Below are 20,699 nucleotides of genomic sequence, written 5' to 3'. Positions count from 1 at the left end.
AAAATGAGGACTAGTGATCGATGGCTGGAAAGGCGTGTGGGCAGTTAGGAGAGGAGAATGGGAATCGCTGGGGAAGGCTTCCTTTGACGGCGCTCTCTGCTGCCTCAGGAACACGGACATATGAGGCCGGAGACCCACGCCACCCAGAGTGAGGGAACGGACAGCTTTCCGCAGGGGGCCGGGAGGGTGCCCCCACCAAACCCACAGCTCACTGCCCAAACACAACGCTGGCTCTTCCCTCCAGCAGCCGCTGCCAGCCTCCTCCTCCTCCCTCACTTCACCCAGAGCAACTATCCTCCTGGCTCTGGGGCCCAGCGGGAAACTCCCGCCGGGCCTTGGGTTCCTTCCCGCTTCAGCGGCCCAGCCGGGCCCGGGCAAGGGAGGGAGGGAGGCCTTACCGAACCAGCACTGACTGCGCGGACCCACCCCCGAGGCCACCATGGTCTTCCTCTTGGCCTCCCCATCCTCCCGCCCCCACTGGCTCAGCCGGGGGTGGCCAGGGGCTAGGAAGGCCAAGGCGGGTCCAGCCGGGCCCTGGGAAGGGGGAGGAGGGAAGAGAGGAGCGGGGGCGGGAAGCTCTACAATGGGGTGAATGTGGGGAAGGGGCTCGGCCAAGGCAGTGGCTCCGCCAAGTGAAGCCTAGGCTTCCGGAGTGCGGAGACCCAGAACCTCCCTGGGGCTCCCAGACACAGCGACTGGGGAGTGAGACAGGCTGAGACAGACAGTCACAGCACGGCCTTGGAGTTATAGTCCGGGCCCAGTTTCTAGTCCCGGTTCTGCCACTTGTCTGCGGTGTGACCTTGGGCACATCACTTCACTTCTTTGCACTTCAGTTAGCTCATCTGTATAATGGGGATTAAGACTCTGAGCCCAATGTGAGACGTGAACTATGTCCAATCCAAATACCTTGTATAAACTCCAGCGCTTAGTACAGTCCCTGGCACATAAACGCTTAACAAATGGAGAGGGAGGCCCCGTCCCCTATAGTTCTGAGAAGCTTTAGGGAAAATGAAAAGCCAATTATAGCTCTGGCCCACTGTCAGGTCCTGAAACGTCCAGTTAATCAATCGTATTTATTGAATGCTTACTGTGTGCAGAACACTATACTAAGCGCTTGGAAGAGTACAATATGTTAAAGTTAGAAGACATGTTCCTGCCAACAATGAGTTTACAGTCTAGAGTGTGAGGCAGATAATAATAGAAATAAATAAATTACGGATATGTACGTAAGTGCTGTGGGGCTGAAGAGGGGTGAATAAAGGGTGAAAATCCAAGTGCAAGGGTGACACAGGGAGAAGAGGAAATGAGGTTTTCATGGGGGAAGGATGGAAGAAAGAGCACAGGCGTGGAGCCAGCCAGGCACACACTCCCACACACACTTGCCGGTTGGTTCCACCAAACTTGGGTCCCTTGTTGGCCTCTCTGCACCTCCCCGCTGGGAAGCAGCCACAAGCTGAGCTGTAAAGTTCGGGCAGCGGGGAGGGGATGGGGAAAAGGAGGGCCTGCTGCCGTTAGCACGGAGGCTTCCTCGGGCCACAAGGTAGGGGAAGGGAAGAGAAGAGAAGGGAGGTACAACTTTAGGGGCCGAAGTGGCCCTGCTAGCTGAACAGGAAGGAAAATATCCTCAACCTGTGCCTGGCTGCCCCTCCACCCCATCCTAGTCTACCCCTCCCCTCCCAGGGAGAAAGGGATATTCAGAAGCGACCTGGGATCTGTTTTGAGGAAGGGGGTTATCTTTGGAATTCAACTGGGAGTTGACATCAGATCAATAAAACGGGCGTTGTCGAGGTCTCTCTCCCTTTCTCTTCTTCCCTCTCTCCCCCACCCCCCACCATTCCCCCTTATCCCCAGGCTAACCACAGAGCCGGAGTAGGCTTGTGTTGCCCTTGGGAGAAATCTGGAAGTAGTTAACCCAGCTGACGCTGTCCATGGTGTGTAACTGTCCCCAAGCCCCAACTTTTGCTTCGGTTCAGTACGCAGACCCCCAAGAGAGAGCACAGGGTGAGGGAAGGGAGAGGGGGGACAAGGGGAAAGAGGCAGGGGGGCAGACGTCCAGTGACCCTTTACCTTGACAGAAAAGCACCGTTCTGGCTGGGAGAAGGTAGAGAAGAGAGGCGCTTTAGTGTTGTCCGCAGCTCGGACTCGAATGAACTTCCCTTCCTTTTCTTCTCGGGGCCTCCGGCTAAGGATCTCCTTCGCTCTTTGCTCTCAAAGTGCTTTTCTGAATGCCAAGGTGAAAGCCAGGCTACTGCTTCGGGTGCACGGTGGGCAGGCAGAGCCTGGAAGCAGCTGAGCTGCGTGATTGGAGCTGGCCAAAGCCCGGTCGAATTCCCCAATGAATGAAATGCAGGGTGGGGGAGGGCCGAGGAAAGGAAGAGAGAGCGAAAAAAAATAGTACAAGTTGGAGTGCTTATGAGATGACCCCAGCTGAGATATGCCTTTTGCAGAAGAGATCTAACCACCCGAGGACCATGGATATGGTGCTATAGCTAACAATTCAGCAACTTACATTCACCTTCTTTAGGGGACAGGTACCCAATCCCTTCACTTTAAAACCAGCAGATTCTGCAAGCATGCATTATGATCCACTTTCCTCTCTGAGGACCCAGCACTGCGGCTGCTCAAAAAAAGTGGGGCTTTTCCTTTCATTCATTCAATCATATTTATTATTATTATTCATTCATTCAATTGTATTTATTGAATGCTTTCTGCAGAGCACCGTGCTAAGCGCTTGGAAAGTACAATTCAGCAATAGGGACAATCCCTGTCCACACCAGGTTTACAGGCTAGAAAGTGGGAGACAGACATCAAAGGAATATTTTCTTCATTTCTCCATCACATATTTAAGTGGAATGGAAGAATGCCAAATCCTTTGGATCCTGGCCATTCCATTTCTGCTACTTGGTCTGGTCATCAGGGAAATGTCGGGAGATTTCCATAGAAGTATTTATTTAGCTATTTACTTATTATTCTGTTCCGCTATATATGTTCCCACACCACACCCTTACAGTGGGAGGCAAAGGAGTAAGGACTGTCTGAAACATTTGATGGGTGGATAGCTGGAAAGAGGAGGAAGGTGAAAATCACAGAGATCAGTGTGCTTGAAGTATTTTCAAGTTTTTGCTCCATGATAAAAACCCTCTTTATCTCTCTTTCCCCTGAATTCCTTAAGCTTGTTGTGGGAGGCATCCCAAGAATGAAGCTTTTTAGTTCAAATGTTGAAGCTTATGTAGTCATGGCTCTAGTGAGAAAGAATGAATTTTTAGCAAGATGCTCAAGGTAAATACAGTGGAATAAAAAAATACTCTCCCTTTTCAGTTTAGCTTCCTGGAAAAGGGGAAAATCCCTCAACTCCAAGCATAAACACAAGTTTATGCCTAAGAGTATCTTCCAACTCTATCAGTCAACAGGTTCATCCTAATGTGGATCCTAAATGCCTTTTAGCAGCTTGTTCTAATAACAATAATAATAATATTGTGGTATTTGTTAAGCACTTTGTATGCATTGGGGTGGATACAAGCAAATCCGGTTGGACACAGGGGGCTCACAGTCTCAAGTCTTATTTTACAGATGAGGTTACTGAGGTACGGAGAAGTAAAGTAACTTGCCCAAGGTCACACAGCAGACACATGGCAGAGAAGGATTAGAACCCATGACTTTCTGACTCTCAGGCCCATTACACCATGCTGTGTCTCTTTGGGTGTTTAACTATACTATCAAAAGGATTATTATGCTTGAAATACCTAAGTTTCTCTTCCCAAGACTTTCCTCAGGGATCCTTTAAAATTCCTGTTGTGTAAGAAGGGGAGAAGTGATGTAAACAATGGAGAAGTCCATAAAGAAATTGATGCAAATAGTACCAAAAACCCCCAACAGTAATAAAAATGGTGGTATTTTGTTATGGGCTTACGATGTACCAAGCACTGTACTAAGTGCTGGAATAGGTAGGTACAAGATAATCAGATTGGACACACAGGGATCTCACTCTGAAGGGGAGGGAGAACAGGTGTTTCATTCCCATTTTACAGTTGAGGAAACAGAGCCACAGAGAACTGAAGTGACTTGCCCAGGGCCACATAGCAGCCACTGGCAGAGCTGGAATTAGAACTCACGTCCTCTGACTCCTATGATGCTTCTCTAAAACATAACTGCCTATCAGGTCCTTCTTTTAGTTGCCATTTCTGTACTTTTTCTAGGTGAAGTAGAGAGAAGAGCTGACTAAGAATGATAACACCTTCACCTTGAAAGGCAGAGAGAAAGGGCAGACTTTATTTAGTTATACTGAAGAGGAAGCAGCAAGAGTAGTGATTACATAGTCCTGGAAGAGCAGAAAAAGGAGAAGAATTTGAGTTAATTCCACTATCGAGACCTTCAGCCTCTTATAGAGTAAAATCCCCAACCATGACAAGGAAAGGAGACAAGAGAAAATTTTGTGGAAAAGATCAGGATGTTGGCTTTGCCATTTTGAAAGAGGAATTGACACTGTACCTCCAGGTTCTCTCAACCACATGCTTTATGAATTTGACCCTCTGACATATGGTTCCTTACAATGATTTCAGCCAAAGCAGATCAGGGCAATAATATGAAGAATTAAGGCATTTCCTCTCTCCAGTAACAAACACCAATCCCACTCATGAGAGCCCCCATTTCCCATTCTTGTTAAATGCCAAGACATAGAAAAAGTTTAATCTTTCAGTAAAAAAGGTAGAGAAGTAATCAGCTTTTGGAAATTATTTTTTAACTCTCCACACACTATTTTCTACTGCTGTCTTCACAAGAGAAGATGAGTTATCAAATAATAATTGTGGTATTTGTTAAACACTTACTATGAGAAGCAGCATAGCCTAGTGGCAAGAACACGGGCTTGGGAGTCAGAGGTCATGGGTTCTAATCCCGGCTCCGCCACTTGTCAGCTGTGTAACTTGGGGCAAGTCACTTCACTTCTCTGTGTCTCAGTTACGTCATCTGTAAAATGGAAATTAAGACTGTGAGCCCCACGTGGGACAACCTAATTACCTTGTATCCCCCCCCCCAGTGCCTAGAACAGTGCTTGGCACATAGTAAGCGCTTAGCAAATACCATCATCATTATTATTATTATGTTCCAAGCACTGTACTAGGAGCTGGGGTGGATACAAGCAAATCGGGTTAGATAACAGTCCCTGTTCCAAGTGGGGCTCATGGTCGCAATCAAATCATTCCAGCAAGTTCCTTAAATTCCTGTTACAAATTAATAGCAATTTACTGAACACCTACTGTAAGCAGAACACTTAATCAATTAGTCAATGTTATTTGAACGCTTACTATGTGCCAAGCATAGTACTAAATGCTTGTGAGAGTACAAGGAAAACAGTTGGTAGACACGTTCCCCTCCCCCTCACAACTAGCTTAGCTTAGAGGGGCAGAGAAACAATATAAATAAGTTAAATATCTATATGTGCTGTGGGGTTGAGGGTTGGGTGAATATAAAGCACTCTAAGGGTGGAGTACTTGGAAGAATCCAGTAGAATTAGTGTCACGAATACTCCCCTCAAAGAACTTTTAGTTAAATGCTACTTTAGCATTCCCAAACTCCTCCTTTTCCCTCCCTCCCACTCACCCACCCCCTCACCAGTTTTGAACAGTGAACTAAGACATTTGACAGGGTATCTATTCTGAGCAGAAACAATCTAGGACGTGCATTTTGTCTTGTTTTCTTCTAAAAGGTTTAGTGGGGAAGGCAAAGTGCCTGGCTTTTTAAAACTGGGCAGATTCACTTATTTTCAATTTAGTGCTTTCGGGGAAAGGGTTATTTCTTTAAAAGGATGCTGTCAAGGGGAAGAGATTCAATTTTACAAATCGTCTTCAGGTCTTCACATGTTTCTGCAGCTATTTCCTCCTTCTCCCGGAACCCTAAATGTCTTTAATAAGATGTCAAGTCCCTTCTCTGTCCAGAGACAGGACCTTGGTAATCTGCTGACTTCTGGGGACGGTAGTTTCCAGGTGACATAAGGGTAATTACCAACTGCAAATTACAGAGGACAACCAACCCTTTATCCATGCCTAATGCTAAACTAATACTGCTCTCCCCCTTTCCCTTTTAAAGAGGGCTGTTCTTTCTCAGAGACTCAGTGCACCAGCACGCACCGACCATCCTGTCAATACTTGGCCAGAGCAGGGCTCGCCCGGGGGGCAACCCCGAGAAGTGGCGGGGTCTAGCGCAAAGAGAATACGCCTAGGAGCCCGAGGACCTGGGGTCTAATCCCGGCTCCACCACTTGCACGCAGTGTGCTCTTGGGCAAGCCAGTTTCACCGTGCCTCAGTTTACTCAATTGCAAAATGGGGATTCAATACCCGTTCTCCCTTCTATTTAGAATGCAAACACCAAATGGGAATGGGATTGTATATGGCCCGATTGTAGCTGGCCCGATTTACTCCAGCACTTAGAACGGTGCTCGACATATCATCATCAGTCGTATTTATTGAGCGCTTACTAGGTGCAGAGCACTGTAAGTAAGTGATGGGACATATAGTAAGTGATTAACAAATGGGAAGCAGCATGGCTCAGTGGAAAGAGCACCGGCTGTGGAGTCAAAGATCATGGGTTCAAATCCCAGCTTCGCCAATTGTCAGCTGTGTGACTTTGGGCAAGTCACTTAACTTCTCTGGGCCTGTTTCCTCACCTGTAAAATGGGGATTAATCAATCAATCAATCGCATTTATTGAGCGCTTACTGTGTGCAGAGCACTGTACTAAGCGCTTGGGAAGTACAAGTTGGCAACGTATAGAGACGGTCCCTACCCAACAGTGGGCTCACAGTCTAGAAGGGGGAGACAAGACTGTGAGCCCCACGGGGGACAACCTGATCACCTTGTAACCTCCCCAGCACTTAGAACAGTGCTTTGCACATAGTAAGCACTTAATAAATGCCATTATTATTATTAAATACCATTTTAAAAAATAGAACCTTGGACTGGGAGCAAAGAAACATCTGATTGAGGCTGGAAGCCACCTGAGAGTACTTTCCTCGGTGGGGCTGCCAATGGAGGCCACTCGTCCTCACACCACTCACTGGATGTGCCCGAAAATCATTCTAAGTGTCATGGGGGTGAGTGTCTAGGTTATAGTTTAAGGAACGTCACATACCAGTGTGGGTGTTGTCAGGGAGGCAGACAGGGGAACCAGGGAGTTAGTGTCCAAGCCAAGGTAACCTGTCCAATTAATAAAATACACCTAGCTGCAAATGTGTGGTGAAAGCAGATGTGACATGCATTTTTCATCTGGGCTTCAGTTTACTTGAGAGAAGAGGGGCAGATTCCTGAAAAAGCCCTTTGACAGGGAGCCGTTTCCCTTTTAATAGACCCAAGAGTGCAGCCATGTTGCTACGTACACAGAGGCAAGAAATCATATCCTTACTCCTGTTTGGAATGAGTTCTTAGGTCTGCTACAAAAGAGGAAGAAAGGCCAGGAAGAGAAGGAAGGAGCAGGTGTGGAGAGATAAAATGGGCTTAGTTCTGTTCCATTCTACTTTTCTGAACCTTGACACCACCTCTTACTTCTCTAACACCTGCCTCCAAAAGCTCAGTACCTGTCCCAGAAACAGTAAAATTCCCAGTACTGACTCAGGAGGGAAGGAAGGGACCCAGTTTGCTGCTCTTTTTTACTGATGGAGAAACTGAAAGGGTAAGTAACTTGCTGGGACCATGTAAAAATCCTCAGTGGAATATGGTAGAGAACCCAGACAACCTAATTCTCTCAACTAGTCTGTCACACTGCCTCTTCCCTCATAGACAGCAGTGTTTCTTATCTAGAAAATGCCATACATTTGCAGTAGCAGAGCAAAGGGAGGTTCTTCCTCAGGCTTGAATTGAAGTAGAGGAAGACAGAAATGGGAGAGGTTTACATCCCAAAGAGTTGGGACAAAGGCCTCAAATGTTTGACTAGGGACATTGAGGTCTGACTGGGGCCAGGTTGTTATTAACCCACATAACTCAAAGCCTGAGGTCCCAAGGTCACAAGAGATGGGAGGGAAGGCTGGCAAAGCCACCATATCACTGGGGCCACTTCCAGTTCTATGTTCCAGAATTGCAAAGTAGTACGAGGTGATCTGGAGGGTCTGGTCCTCACAGAGAGTTCAGGGTTGAGGATAAAGGGAAAATTAAACTCCAAAATGGTTAGCATATTGCAATCCAATCCAATCCTGATTGCATGGATGTTTGGTTTTATCCTCCACATCTTCCTGCTCTCATACCCAGATGGCAGGTAGCAGGAAGTCATGGCAACACTCAACAAGCACCAATCATATTTACTGAGTGCTTACTGTTTTGGAGTCAGAGGTCAGGGGTTCAAATCCCGGCTCCGCCACTTGTCAGCTGTGTGATCTTGGGCAAGTCACTTAACTTCTCTGAGCCTCAGTTACCTCATCTGTAAAATGGGGATTAAGACTGTGAGCCCCACATGGGACAACTTGATCACCTTGTATCCCCCCCAGAGCTTAGAACAGTGCTCTGCACATAGTAAGTGCTTAAAAATGTGATTATTATTATTATTATTATTATTACTAAGGGCTTGGGAGAGTACAGTCTAACAGAGTTGATAGACACTTTCCTTGCCCACCAATGAGCTTACAATCTAGAGGGGGTTATAGGGATGGTCTCGAGGGATGGAAAGTAGATGAGCTAGTGAAGGGAACCAAGTTCATTCCCAAATTTCATCTTCTTTCATTTGAAGGTGATACCATCATACAGTGAGCACATAATAAATACCATTATTACTACGATTAGACAACCTCTGTAGTCCTCTAAAAAGCACAGGGGTGTTTCTTCAGTCACTATGAGAGTGCAGAGCCTGGGCCTTTACTATTTAGCATAGCACTTTAGTCTCCCTTACTTGCGAACACTGCAACCCCACTAAACTCCCAAACACTTACAGAGGTGGAGGAAGAAGTGGAGGTCCCACTGAAAGGTGGGGGATGAAACATCCAAGAAGATGGTACATTGTGGTGAGAGGGTGTAGCTTTAAGTTCCTCCATCTTTCTCTCTTTGAGGCTTTGGAGCCCTGGTGCTGCCCTCATTTCGGCAGGAGCTGGTGGGAAGCCAGGTCTCTGAGGAAGCAAGATGATGTTCAAATCTCCTAATGGAGCTTGACAGCAGCAAGATTAAAAGCACAAGTGCAACACCCAGAAAGTAGCATAGGAGAGTACATTCCTTCCCCTCTGATTCCATCCTCCTGCCCTCAGTTTCTTTCCTTAATGAACTGAAGCATAACGATAAACCTTTGGTGGGTAAGATGATGAACGGCACATGGGCCATGGGGAGTGGAGCAAACTTTTTAAAGTCATTTCCAGGGGCCATAAGGTATATATTCAAAGATGCTCTGAATGAGAAACACACTTTTAAAGGTGAAAAATTAGACAAACAGCAAACACACTCACACATCCCAAAACACTCACCCAGAAGAAGTAGTGGGTCCTAGTGGAAGGAGCACAGGGCTAGGAGCCAGGAGACCTGGGTTTCCAATCCACAGAGATTCCACGGACACATCTCTCCCAGAACGCCTCCCTTCCATCGGCAATCGTTCTGGTAGAGTAACCATAGCATTTTCTCGGTAAAAATATGGAAGTGGTTTACCATTTCTTCCTTCTGCGCAGTAAACTTGAGTGTCCGCCCTCGATTCTCTCTCATGTCACTGCTGCCCAGCACAGGTGAGCTTTTGACTTGTAGCAGATTGCCTTCCACATGCTAGCCACTGCCCAAGCTAGGAATGGAAATGCCTCTGCTTGACTCTCCCTCCCATAGCTGAGACTGGTAGAGTACTGGAAACTCTCCAGGTGCAATCCTGAGAGGGTCGAAGGCCCCGTACTAGGGGACAAATGAAGCCGTAGCTGCTACGGTGCTGGCCTGAAGGATCCCATACATCACCCTTCCACAAAAGTACACTGAGCCCGGGAGGCTTCACTAGAATGTGCTTCTGTCCTGTAGCTGGTCTCACTCCCTTAGCTGGTGAAACAGGTAGGAGTCCCACTAAATAGCACCACAGCACAAATAGATCTATTTCTGCTTGTCTGGGAGGGGCAGGCCGGTCTCATATATGTCTTTGGGAATTCACACCCGTTCACCAAACAGCATCAGTTGGGAAAACATCCTACTCCCTTTTCAGTGAAAAGGCCAAAGTCTCCACTGACCCAGTATTAGGACTGAGAACTAAACCTCCAACTTCAGCCACCACAGCTATGCATCAGGGGCAGTGGACAAAGCAATTTGCCCCTTGGGAGAAATAAGTCATTTACAGAGCAATGTCTGTCCCTCTTCTGTCCCTCATTACTAGGGTCCAATCTGACCTGCTCAAGCAGGACCACCACAAAACATATCAGTGGCACATACCAGTAATGATTTTTTGAACATTGGGAGGTAGTGATTATTGAATTCAGGATGATGCTGAACACTGTCTCTTTAACAATAATGTACAGCAGCTCTCATTGTTCTGATTACTCTCCTGGCTCAAAGTTTATTGTTCTTATTGAACTTATCAAGAAAGTGATCTCAAACACATAAAAATTTCAATTGGAGGACAAAATGAAAGAAAATTGCATGAAACATTGATTTAAAAATTCCCCTGCTGTGTTATCAATTATAGAACACATTACTGGAAGGGTGTAGCATTTTCTTTCCTAGAGTAGGGATGGGCTAGGGGTATGGGTAGTTGGGTTTAGAGGAAGTGAGGCTGACAAGATGGCTTCTGAAATCATTTATCAGCTCTGTTTCATAACAAACAGGCTAAATAGTAGATGAGCCCATGGCTGGTAACTATCCCTTGGAGCTGCAGCTAAGCCTTTCTTTTTTTCTTAAAAAAAAAAAAAGCTAATGGTGAGGACTTCAAGAAGTGACTAGTGAGTCTCTGGAGATTTCCCACTGCCTTTGAAGAACAGCAGATTGAAAAACAGGACCTATGAGTAGGGCGATGTTTTGTCTACTGAAGGGGTTGAAGAGGTTTAGAAGGGCCAAACTGTGTAAGGGATATTGCTTTACCACCAGTGCCTGACTAAGAAGTCGCTGACATTCAAAATAAGACATTTTTTAGAGTGTTCAGAATCTCAGCCTACTCAAGGCATAGAGCTCCTGTCTTCGAGCACCATCTAGCAGCAACAAGCAGAGGCACGGCCCAGCCTAAATCATCATCATCATCATCAATCGTATTTATTGAGCGCTTACTGTGTGCAGAGCACTGGACTAAGCGCTTGGGAAGTACAAGTTGGCAACATATAGAGACAGTCCCTGCCCAATAGTGGGCTCACAGGCTAAAAGGGGGAGACAGAGAACAAAACCAAACATACTAACAAAATAAAATAAATAGAATAGATATGTACAAGTAAAATAAATAAATAAATAAATAGAGTAATAAATGACTAAATGACTAGTGAGTACTTTATATCGGAAAAGGCTTCTCATCCCTACTCACCTCCTTACCAGATATATAATCTATCATTTATTGAGCACCTCCTGTGTGCAGAGCACTGAACCAAGCACTTGGGAGAGTACACCAGAACAGAGTTGGTAGACATATTCATGCCCATAATGAGCGCCCAGTCTAGAGGAAGGGCTACACAGGAGAAACACCAAGGGTCAGGAAAGGCACTTTATCTAAGAGTCCCAAGTCAGAACCTCTAACACGGCTCTTCCACTGGGACTACATTGCTTTCCCTTCTCATCCCAGGAGCAACTACCGGGGAGCACAACTGCCCAAAACCTTAGGGGAAGGGGACCCTACAACTAGAAGAAAGGCTGTGTGCCACCAGCACCTAAAAAAGGCCAGAAGACTACTCCCCCTGATCTTTTCCTGCCTAGCACCAAATTCTGCTTTCTGAATATCCTTAGAACAGTGCTCGGTACAAAGTGAGCACTTAACAAATGCCATCAAAAAAATATATGCTTCAGTTTCCAGTGTCACTTTCCTTTGCACAAGGGCCATTAATACAAGTAATAACAGTATTTATTAAGCACTTGCTTTGTGCAGATCACTGTACTAAGCACTGGGAGACAATAAACAGATAGGGGACTCACAAACTAAATGCAGTAGCTAGGTTAGTGTATTGGCATTTATTTATCAAGCACCCACTTTGTACTATTAAGCTCTTGGGAAGTACAAAGGGACCCATTGCCTGCCCTCAAGGCGCTTGCACTCACACAGGGGACATTTACTGACATTCATGCCTTCATTGTGATCTGGGAAATAGGGCAGTCTGCTTTCCCAAATACATGTTCACACCCATCCTCAGTCAGGGTAGCTTATATTGATTGAGATGAGGAGCCTGTAAATGAGGTGTCATAGGGAGTTTGCTGGGAGTGAACCAGCAGTGAGACCAGGGTGGGGTGCCAGTTGAAGATGATATAAAGAAGTTACACTGAACTATGCACAAAAGTCATTGCAAATTAGGAAAAGGCATAGCTAATAACAATATAAATCCAAGTCTGTACTGAATCAGGTTTCCAGAAATGCTTAAGTAATAAAGCACAGTATAGAAAACACAAATCTACATCAAGACAGACTATGGTCTGCTAAAGCTAAAGAATTCCTGTCACAGAAACTCTGGAAGCTGCATTTGGACATTTGTTTTGTTTTTTCCTCCTGGGCAAAGTTTTAATAGTTAGTGTCCCTTCAGAGCTCATCATTTCCTTGATTCACAAGGCCATTCTCCAAAGCTCAGGGATAGGCCTCTACGAATGCAGTACTCTCTGTCTACGGGAACACTAAGACATCACTGAAGATGTCCAAGTTTTCACCGATAAGGACAGACAGTCACTGAGCCTGGCAACATCTCCTTAATTAAGAGACTTTGTTACAATATTTCAACATCCCCATTGAGTTTTACATTTGAATTTTAGAAAGCACCTAATTTAGATATGTGTGCCCGTGATATCATCACTTCATGTTTTACAGAAAAACATTACTAAAAATGATCTTGGTAATGTCCCCTCTACCCCTGAACATAATAAATTTACTTTCTATTAAATTTCAGGTGATTTTAAAATGACCACTTTACCAGGAGACCCAAGTTGCAGTTTGCCACTTACCTGCTGTGTGACTTTGGGCAAATAACTAATTGGTGCCCCAGTTTCCTCATCTGTAAAATGGGGTCAAAAATACCTCCTCTTCTTCCCTCAGACTGTGAGCTCCTCAGGGCCTGTGTCCCAATCCAATTATTGTCTATCTACCTACACCAGTGTTTAGCACAGTGCATGGCTTGTAGTAAGTGCTTAATAGACACCTCATTATGCATAATGAGAAGAGCAATCCAAATAGACTAAACAGGATTTCCCATCCCACTACGTTTGCTTTCCATCTGCAGTACCTCCACTCAAGGGCAAAGTCAAGAAGAATATGTCATGCCAAAGATTTGGATTACACAAGTGATCTCTGATGCAAAGATTAATTTGAACAACATCTCAAAATTAAAGCCATGGGCAACCCCAGGACCACTGAGACTTCACCCCATTACAGCTCCTTTCATTCTTAACTCAGTATACTGAGCAGAGATCAAATTATTTGATAGATGTCAAGTATTTCCCCATATTAGAAGGACTAAAGGCAGTAAGAAAATGAGGTGAAGGTTTCAAGAGGCATGACTGCGGAAGACTAGCTACTTGGATGAAAAAATTCCTTCAGAATAGTCCACGGGCAAAAAGACTTCAGCAATAAAGCAAAAGCTTAAAATGGATGACAGTTTAACATGAAATCAACAGGCTGTGTCAATGAAAAAGGCACAAATTATTTAGCTAAGAGGAGTGTTTAGTCCCTTTTTCCCTGGAACTTCAAGGAAAATATGCACATTCTCCCCTTCACTGAACTAGAGGGTTATGGTGATTGAGTTAAGTGAAACTGCAAACTCCTGTTGAATCAGCATGTCAGCAACTAATTACAAAAAGGAACTAAACACCCTTGAAAAACAAATGTGACATTCCTACTTCAAAACCTCCAGCTGCCAAAATAAAGCAAACAAGCTGCTGAATGCCTGGCACACGCTTCATAGACTAGGTTCAATTCTTTGCTATCTTCAGGTTTAATATCATTCCTATTTGACTCCTACTGTCCTTAACCTGTAAGTAGCTGAGTGAAATCAAAAGCCTCATTGCTACAAGAAGGAAAGTGAAGGCTGAGCGATCAGTGACAGGAGTTTCTTCAACAGGATTGAGCCAGGGGATAAAATGAAATCAATTAGAGTTGGTAAACTAAATGGCTTTTTTTTTAGGAAATCCATTTTCACAAGTACATAAAAAGAAAGAAGGTTGTTTTCACTTCAGCTATATGCTAAATCATAGACTTTTTGTATGCGGAAGGCTGATGTGTCTCTAAGAAATTAGGTTTATAACAAGGAAAATTGTACTATGCCCTTTTACCTGGGGACAAAAGCAGGGATACTCTGCTGTTCTGCTATTGCAACACAGCCAGTAGTTATGGCATAAAACCAAGTTATACGACAGTCTTTCTGTGCAACCAGTTGCGGTCAGAGATGTGGATCCTGCTTTGGGCTTTTGAAGTGCAGTTGTCCATAGGTGAATTTTACCATCACCTCTATAGTTATGGGGAAGGGGTGGGGAGTTAGTAAAAACTTAACAGCAAGTGGTTTTTACTCTTGTCAAAGCTTCATCACAGTTTAGCCTCTATTGTTCCTTTCTTTCTTCTTGGGGAGCATTCTTTCAGCTTCACTTCTGTCACATCCCTTGTCTTCGCAGTGTTGGCCACTAAATGTCTATGTCAAAACTGCATTCTAAATGCCCAAACACGATACAGAAGTTGTCGACTAGTCACTGAGACAGAAACGGTCTCCATATTTACTGAAACAATATTTCTTATTGAACAACTGTGATACTTGCCTTATCTCAGAGGGAAACAGAGCGTGTAACTGGTCTGATTACATTGTATCTATCAGCACTTTGCATAATGCTTGGCACACAATAAGCACAATAGTTGCGACAGTAATTCACTCTACTGAACTGTGCCAACTGTCCCTTCCATAGTTCAGCCTAGAAGAGCAGTAATAACTATGGTACATTTGTCTCCCATCAACTGGTCTTTTCCCCAGGAAAGTATCTGAACACTAATGGACTTTTAAAATTAAGCCAGGAAAACCTTGAGGGATAACTGCTTTTCCAGAACAGGAAAGTGTACTAAAAGTAAATGAAGTAAAGAATGGAGTCAGAAGTTAGATATCGCTTCTTTTACTTCACAACTGGGTAATGAAAAAAAAAACCAAAAATTTTGTAATATTATACCTAAAGACAGATAAATGCATAATAAGAAGTCACTAAGTTCTAGACTGCCACGTCTGCCTCAAACAATTCCATTCATCTGAATACATAAAACTGCCAAACTTTGGGAGAATTAGGAAGAATCAGCTGTTGCATGTTTTCACAATCTACAACAGATATACAATAGAAGAGTATACCTCTGAAGAGGTCTTGTGAAAATGGGCCAAAATATTCTCCAAAGCAACTCAACCAGAAGTAGCTTTCTTATGGCAAACACCAAAAATACCGATGATGATGTGCGGGCTGCCTCTTTGGTTTGACATTTTTTTCTGATTTCACTGTTTAGCTTTAGAATGATTCTTTGCTCAGCTAGGTTTACCACCCGTGAACACCTATGCAACAGCTGTATATACACATGAGCATGTTTAGAAACACATATGTGTATCTAGTTTGGTGCTACAATATCTTGAAAGGTTTACTAAGTCCAAATGCATGGAATTGTGTGAGGGTAAAAGAACCAACTTAGAACTGGTCAATTTTCCAAGTTTTCAAAACCTTGGCTTGCACAATGCTGCAGAACTAAACTTAACCTTCAGAAACACAAGGAAAGTGAGTCTCCTAAATATGATGTTGCAACTCAACAACAATTATATTCAAAATAAAAAGCAATTGGCTATACAGTGTAAGAACTATTTCAACTGAAAATTAAAATGACAGATTAAGCTGTTTTCATCACGGTAAACCAGAATCCCAGCGTAAAGGGATAGGACATACTAAACTCTTCCATAATGAAACAGTAAAGAAAGGGAAGAAGCATTGTTGCTGGAGTCCCTGTCTCAATTTCTCTTTGTGTTTCTCCCAGAAATCAATCAAAACCTCCCCTATTTATACTCAGTCTTTCCTCTTCTCTCATCAAGCTTCCATCCTTCTCAGGCTTGGGTGCCACTGGAGAAAGCTGCTGGATGTGGCCAAACGAGCTGCTGCTCCCAGGGCTGCTGCTGTGGTACCATGGGGGACGAACAACTTCTGGGACCTTTGGTGTTCAGGAGATAGCAAAGAGATATGCTCTGTAGCCTTGTGATGGGGATGGATACAGTTCTCAATCACAGGAAGGGGAGGAGAGCTAGAGGAATCTTCATTCTTCAAACTACCTGGGTAGAAAATAAACCACAATGGCAGTCTTATTTTACCAACACAACAAGATTCATCAATTATACTATGTTTTTACCACTTAATTTGCACTTCATTAATTCCTCCTTTTTGGGGGGGTCAGGGGAGGGAAGGGGACTTACTTTCCAATGGTAAGGCACATGAAAATGGAAATAACCATGGCAAAAGTAATTTGAGGCGGGAAGAAGATCCAGAAAAGACTATAAGGATAAGGCAGTTCATGATAGAACTGCAGAGAGGAGAAATGGAAGCATACAAACTTGAGGCCCAGAAAATGATCCTCAAGAAACCAAAACAAACTCCTCCCAAACCAAAAGAAACCCTTCCACTTTCCTGTACAATGAGCAGACTTTATTTAAAGGTTCCCTTTTATCTAAGAGGCTCCTTCTCGAATTCCACTCTGATAAGACTCAATTCCCTGGTGGATCTATAAAAACCAGCACAGAGTGGAAATTCAAATTTCTCTGCAAAAGAAATCACCCATCAATGCGCTTGTCAAACATGCATATTCAAGGGTGAACTTTAAACCTACTTATGCCATTGAGCTTCTCCCGGGAATCAGGAACCGCAGAAAGTAAATTGCAAGTAAGTGGTGCTGTAGGCAAAGAGCTCTGCTTAGGTGGTGTTTGAAAATGTTTAGGCTCATGCTGGCTCACTTCATTTGACTGCTGGGAACGGATGAGAGAGATGTAAAGTTCTTCCAACGATTTAGACAACACTGAGGCATCTGAAGAATCCCCAAGGTCTGATGGCTACATTACAATGGGAGGGAGTGGAGGAAGGAAGGAAAGGGAAAAATAGATTAGTAATGTCTTGTTAAGCACCTTACTCCATCTCGCTCCTGTCCAAAGGGCAGACCAAATGTCCCCCATCTCTCCTTGCCCTCTTAAACAATTTTACATTAAAAAATAGAATAATATGGTTCTGCCCCTTGTCTGTGTGACCTTGGACAAGTCATTTAACTTCTTTGTGCCTCAGTTTCCTTATTTGTAAATTGGAGAGTCAATACTGTTCTTCCTCCTACTTAGATGAGTGCCCCATTTGGGGCAGGAACCTCATTATTTGGTATCTAACATAGCGTACAGTGCTTGACACATAGTATACACTTAAATACCTCAAGTATTATTAGTAAAGACCCAAATGCTTCATGAAATGTAATTAAACCTCTCTGAAATGTTTTCAAAAATGCATATTGACCTGGAAATCAAAAGATCTGAACTGCACTCACAGGAAATAGAGCTGTTGGCACTGTTATTAACATATATCTTTAGTCACTCTGGAAGTTCTTTATTTTTCATTGAAGAGTTAATGGAAATAATAGAAAACAAACAGTAGTAACAAATCAAATAAGCACTCACGTTTGACGAGAAACATTGCCTCACTGTAGCCAAAAAAATCAATCTAAATTGCATCAATTTTTTTTTAAAAGAACAAAAAAACTCAGACTATTCTACCACTAAATTTAAGTGTCTGGTCATACCACGAAACATAATAATGGCAGATATCTTGGCTAACTCCAAATACAATCAGAAGAAGAAGTAATGATGTCTCTTCAGGGAGTATGGCTGTTAGGATTAATTACCCCATTCTACAGACTTTTATCATTGCTAACTGATGCCCTTAGAAGAATAAAGGCATACTATTATTAAAAGATATGATCACCCTCACATTTAACTACCCAAAAACTAACGTTGTACCCAAACACTCTATACCTGTGGTATGGATTACACGGAGGAAGATGCCAAGTCATCTTTTGGACTCTCAATTATTTCTGTCATAGGTTTGACCAACTATGTTATAGTCTGCAACAGACTTGCTAGAGGCTAAAATGCCAAATACATTTTTTTACCAGGCATTTGCAATTGGATTAAAATAAAACCTTATACATTTGGCCATTTAGAGAGGAGGAATTTTACTTGGAAACAAAATTTAAGTATTTGCCAAAATGTCTAGCAAGTCAATATCATATCATTCCTAGCCAAGTACCTTTGGGTCTTTGGTTGTGTCAGGAGTTCTTTCCCGACCACTCTGTTTCTGGAATTCTAATTCTTGACCTGTTAATCTCGGGATATTCTTCAGATTTGAAGACTGCCACCCCTCATCCCACATATTTTCAGCAACTGAATGACACTGCCCCTACAGAGGAAAAATAAAGTATGGTAATTGTCTGGTTGCTCTAGGGGAGGAAAAAAAGTAGCAATTTTTTTTTAAAAAAAGAGAGAGATAGGAGTGCCCTTTAACTGAGGCGTTTTTCATTTGGAATAATGAGCATGACAAAAATGGCTTGCTACTGAAAAACACATTTCCCTCCTCCCTTAGCACTGTTTCTCACCAATTAAAGTGCCAGGGAATTCCTCTCATACTGATAAAGGAGCTAAAACAATGAGGGCGTCAAACTAGTCACCCTTGCAAAACTGACTGCATTTGATAACGCTTTAATTTCAATCCAACAAGATTTCTTGAAGATGAATGACCTTCCATGTGTTAATTTACAAGTACAGACAAATTTGGATCAGTTTAAGCATCAAAAGCCCACAAAAATGATAAAAAATTTCTGTTTAAATAGCTCTGAATTTGTTTTAAAATTAATCTCTATAGCTTTCTCAACCTTCAGGTTTTCAAAAGGTGGCAAAACTACCCAAGAATAACTGTTTTGGGCTTTTCTTTGGTGAAAAACTATGAACAAGAAAATTAAGCCTCGCTAAATTTGGGCACACTTCCCAATGTATAGATTAGTTATGATGAAAAAAAAGTCTTCCCAAAAGAAGTGATAAAAATTGAATAATTTCTAGTTACAGGGGACTGTATAAAACACTGCAGAAAAAACACTATATAAAAGCATTTGTACTGATTTCTAATTTACTTATCCATCTGTTGCCACTGGGAAAGAAAATTCACTATCTGATCATTTGATTTTTTATGTCTTAAGTATCCTGAATTACTTATTTGAACCCCTCCATGTCACACTGGGGGTCAGATTCTCAGTATGATAATCTAGCCTGCTGCAGTAATCACTGGGAATGCTGACTGCTTCCTGTCACTGGGGTCCTGCATGAAAGGCACTGTCACGAACCTCTGTTCCACTTTGTGTAATCAGCCAGTTCTCATCCCAAATATCCTCACTCACGGACACTGACTCAAGGTATGGCATCTCCAAAGAAGATTGGTCCTTTTTCTGAAAAGCAGTAAGAAAGAGAGAAATGACAAGAAATCAAGGAACTTTAACAATGTCCTAAGAGTCCCCTTGAAAATTCAGAAAGATTTTTGTTAACAATGCTTTTTAAAAAAACCTGTAAACATGTTCACATGCTAGGTTTCACCCAAGATTGTATCCAATGACTGTCTTTCAAAAAATGGCAAGTGGGCAATATATTTATAACATAGAGGCATTAGTTTCCCTTTTCTTTTTTGCAGCTCAGAGCTATCCCTTCTGGACTGATTAAGAATTTGCTATTCCGTTTCTCATTACAAGCGGTACATTTTAAATACCTTTCTCATTTCAGTCCCCTTCAACCACAACTTCTTAAACTTCAGTTCTGAAAAATTACCCTGCTCTTCTCCTACCTGGATTTTCTGTTCTGGCTTTGTGGGCTCTGGGTTAGGTTTCTCTGGAACCTTCTCTTGAGGTTTCCAAGAATTGAAGTCTGAATCCACCATCCGCATATTTTCTCTGGGTTCCAGGTATATGTCAGTGTGTTGGTTATTAGTGGTTTTCTAAGGAAAGACATGAAAGAAAAGCATACTTTACATTTATTCTCTCTCTGCCTTTACCCACAGGCAGCTTTTTTACAAGAAATAATATGCCATTAAAAATAATACCTGAACACATGGCATACTCTACACTGTAATACACCTAAGAGAGGATAGTCACCTTAGCTGCACTATTTTCCATTGTCCTCACTTCCAAATCATCTGAGGATCTGAGAATAATTCAATACTTTCAAGGGAATAGATAAAGGGTGGGAGACAACAACTTTTACCCATTTGTTGAAGATCGCACACAAACTTCTCCTAGGTTATCACTTTCAAAGATGGGAGACGTGAGGGAGATTAAGAGGCAAAAGTAGCTTATCTAAAAATCAATTACTCAACTGCTATAGTCAAATCATAAAATCTGTAGTGCTAGAAAGGACGACTCTGAGTTAGTCCTCCAAGTATTAGTGCTGAGATACTTCAAAACCTTATCCCCCACTTCAAAGCCTTACTGAAGGTACATGTTCAAGAAGCCTTCCCTAATGAAGCCCTCTTCTCCTCTTCTCCCACTCCCTTCTGTATGGCCCTGACTTGCTCCCTCCATTCATCCTCC

General features: G+C 43.2%; 2 protein-coding genes and 1 non-coding gene across 7 annotated transcripts in view; all 3 read right to left on the bottom strand.

The window, feature by feature from the left end:
* The window catches only part of FAM163A (family with sequence similarity 163 member A), a 36,490-nt gene extending 34,315 nt beyond the window's left edge, over positions 1-2,175 (bottom strand). Inside the window, exon 1 of the mRNA XM_038758118.1 lies at positions 2,068-2,175. The gene's annotated coding sequence lies outside the window, so the exon portion shown is untranslated. The remainder of the gene's footprint in view (positions 1-2,067) is intronic.
* Positions 2,176-9,692: 7,517 nt separating this feature from the next.
* Positions 9,693-9,825, bottom strand: LOC119938809. Its single transcript, XR_005454513.1, has one exon. It is a non-coding gene; the product is annotated as a small nucleolar RNA SNORA7 (small nucleolar RNA).
* Positions 9,826-15,186: 5,361 nt separating this feature from the next.
* TDRD5 (tudor domain containing 5) overlaps positions 15,187-20,699 on the bottom strand; it is a 29,893-nt gene continuing 24,380 nt past the window's right edge. For 4 of the 5 annotated variants that reach the window (XM_038757887.1, XM_038757889.1, XM_038757888.1 and 1 more), the window contains 5 exons: positions 19,958-20,107; positions 19,467-19,568; positions 18,380-18,529; positions 16,926-17,145; positions 15,187-16,374 (listed from right to left, as the gene is read on the bottom strand). In XM_038757887.1, coding sequence (XP_038613815.1) covers positions 16,136-16,374; positions 16,926-17,145; positions 18,380-18,529; positions 19,467-19,568; positions 19,958-20,107 — 861 coding nt within the window. In that variant the 3' untranslated portion in view covers positions 15,187-16,135. The remainder of the gene's footprint in view (positions 16,375-16,925; positions 17,146-18,379; positions 18,530-19,466; positions 19,569-19,957; positions 20,108-20,699) is intronic. The other variant, XM_038757891.1, reaches the window with a different exon arrangement.

This window comes from Tachyglossus aculeatus, chromosome 16 (genome assembly GCF_015852505.1).
Source record: "Tachyglossus aculeatus isolate mTacAcu1 chromosome 16, mTacAcu1.pri, whole genome shotgun sequence".
Lineage (NCBI taxonomy): Eukaryota > Metazoa > Chordata > Mammalia > Monotremata > Tachyglossidae > Tachyglossus > Tachyglossus aculeatus.
Note: the sequence above shows the minus strand (reverse complement) of the source record. Positions and strands in the feature narration are given on the sequence as shown.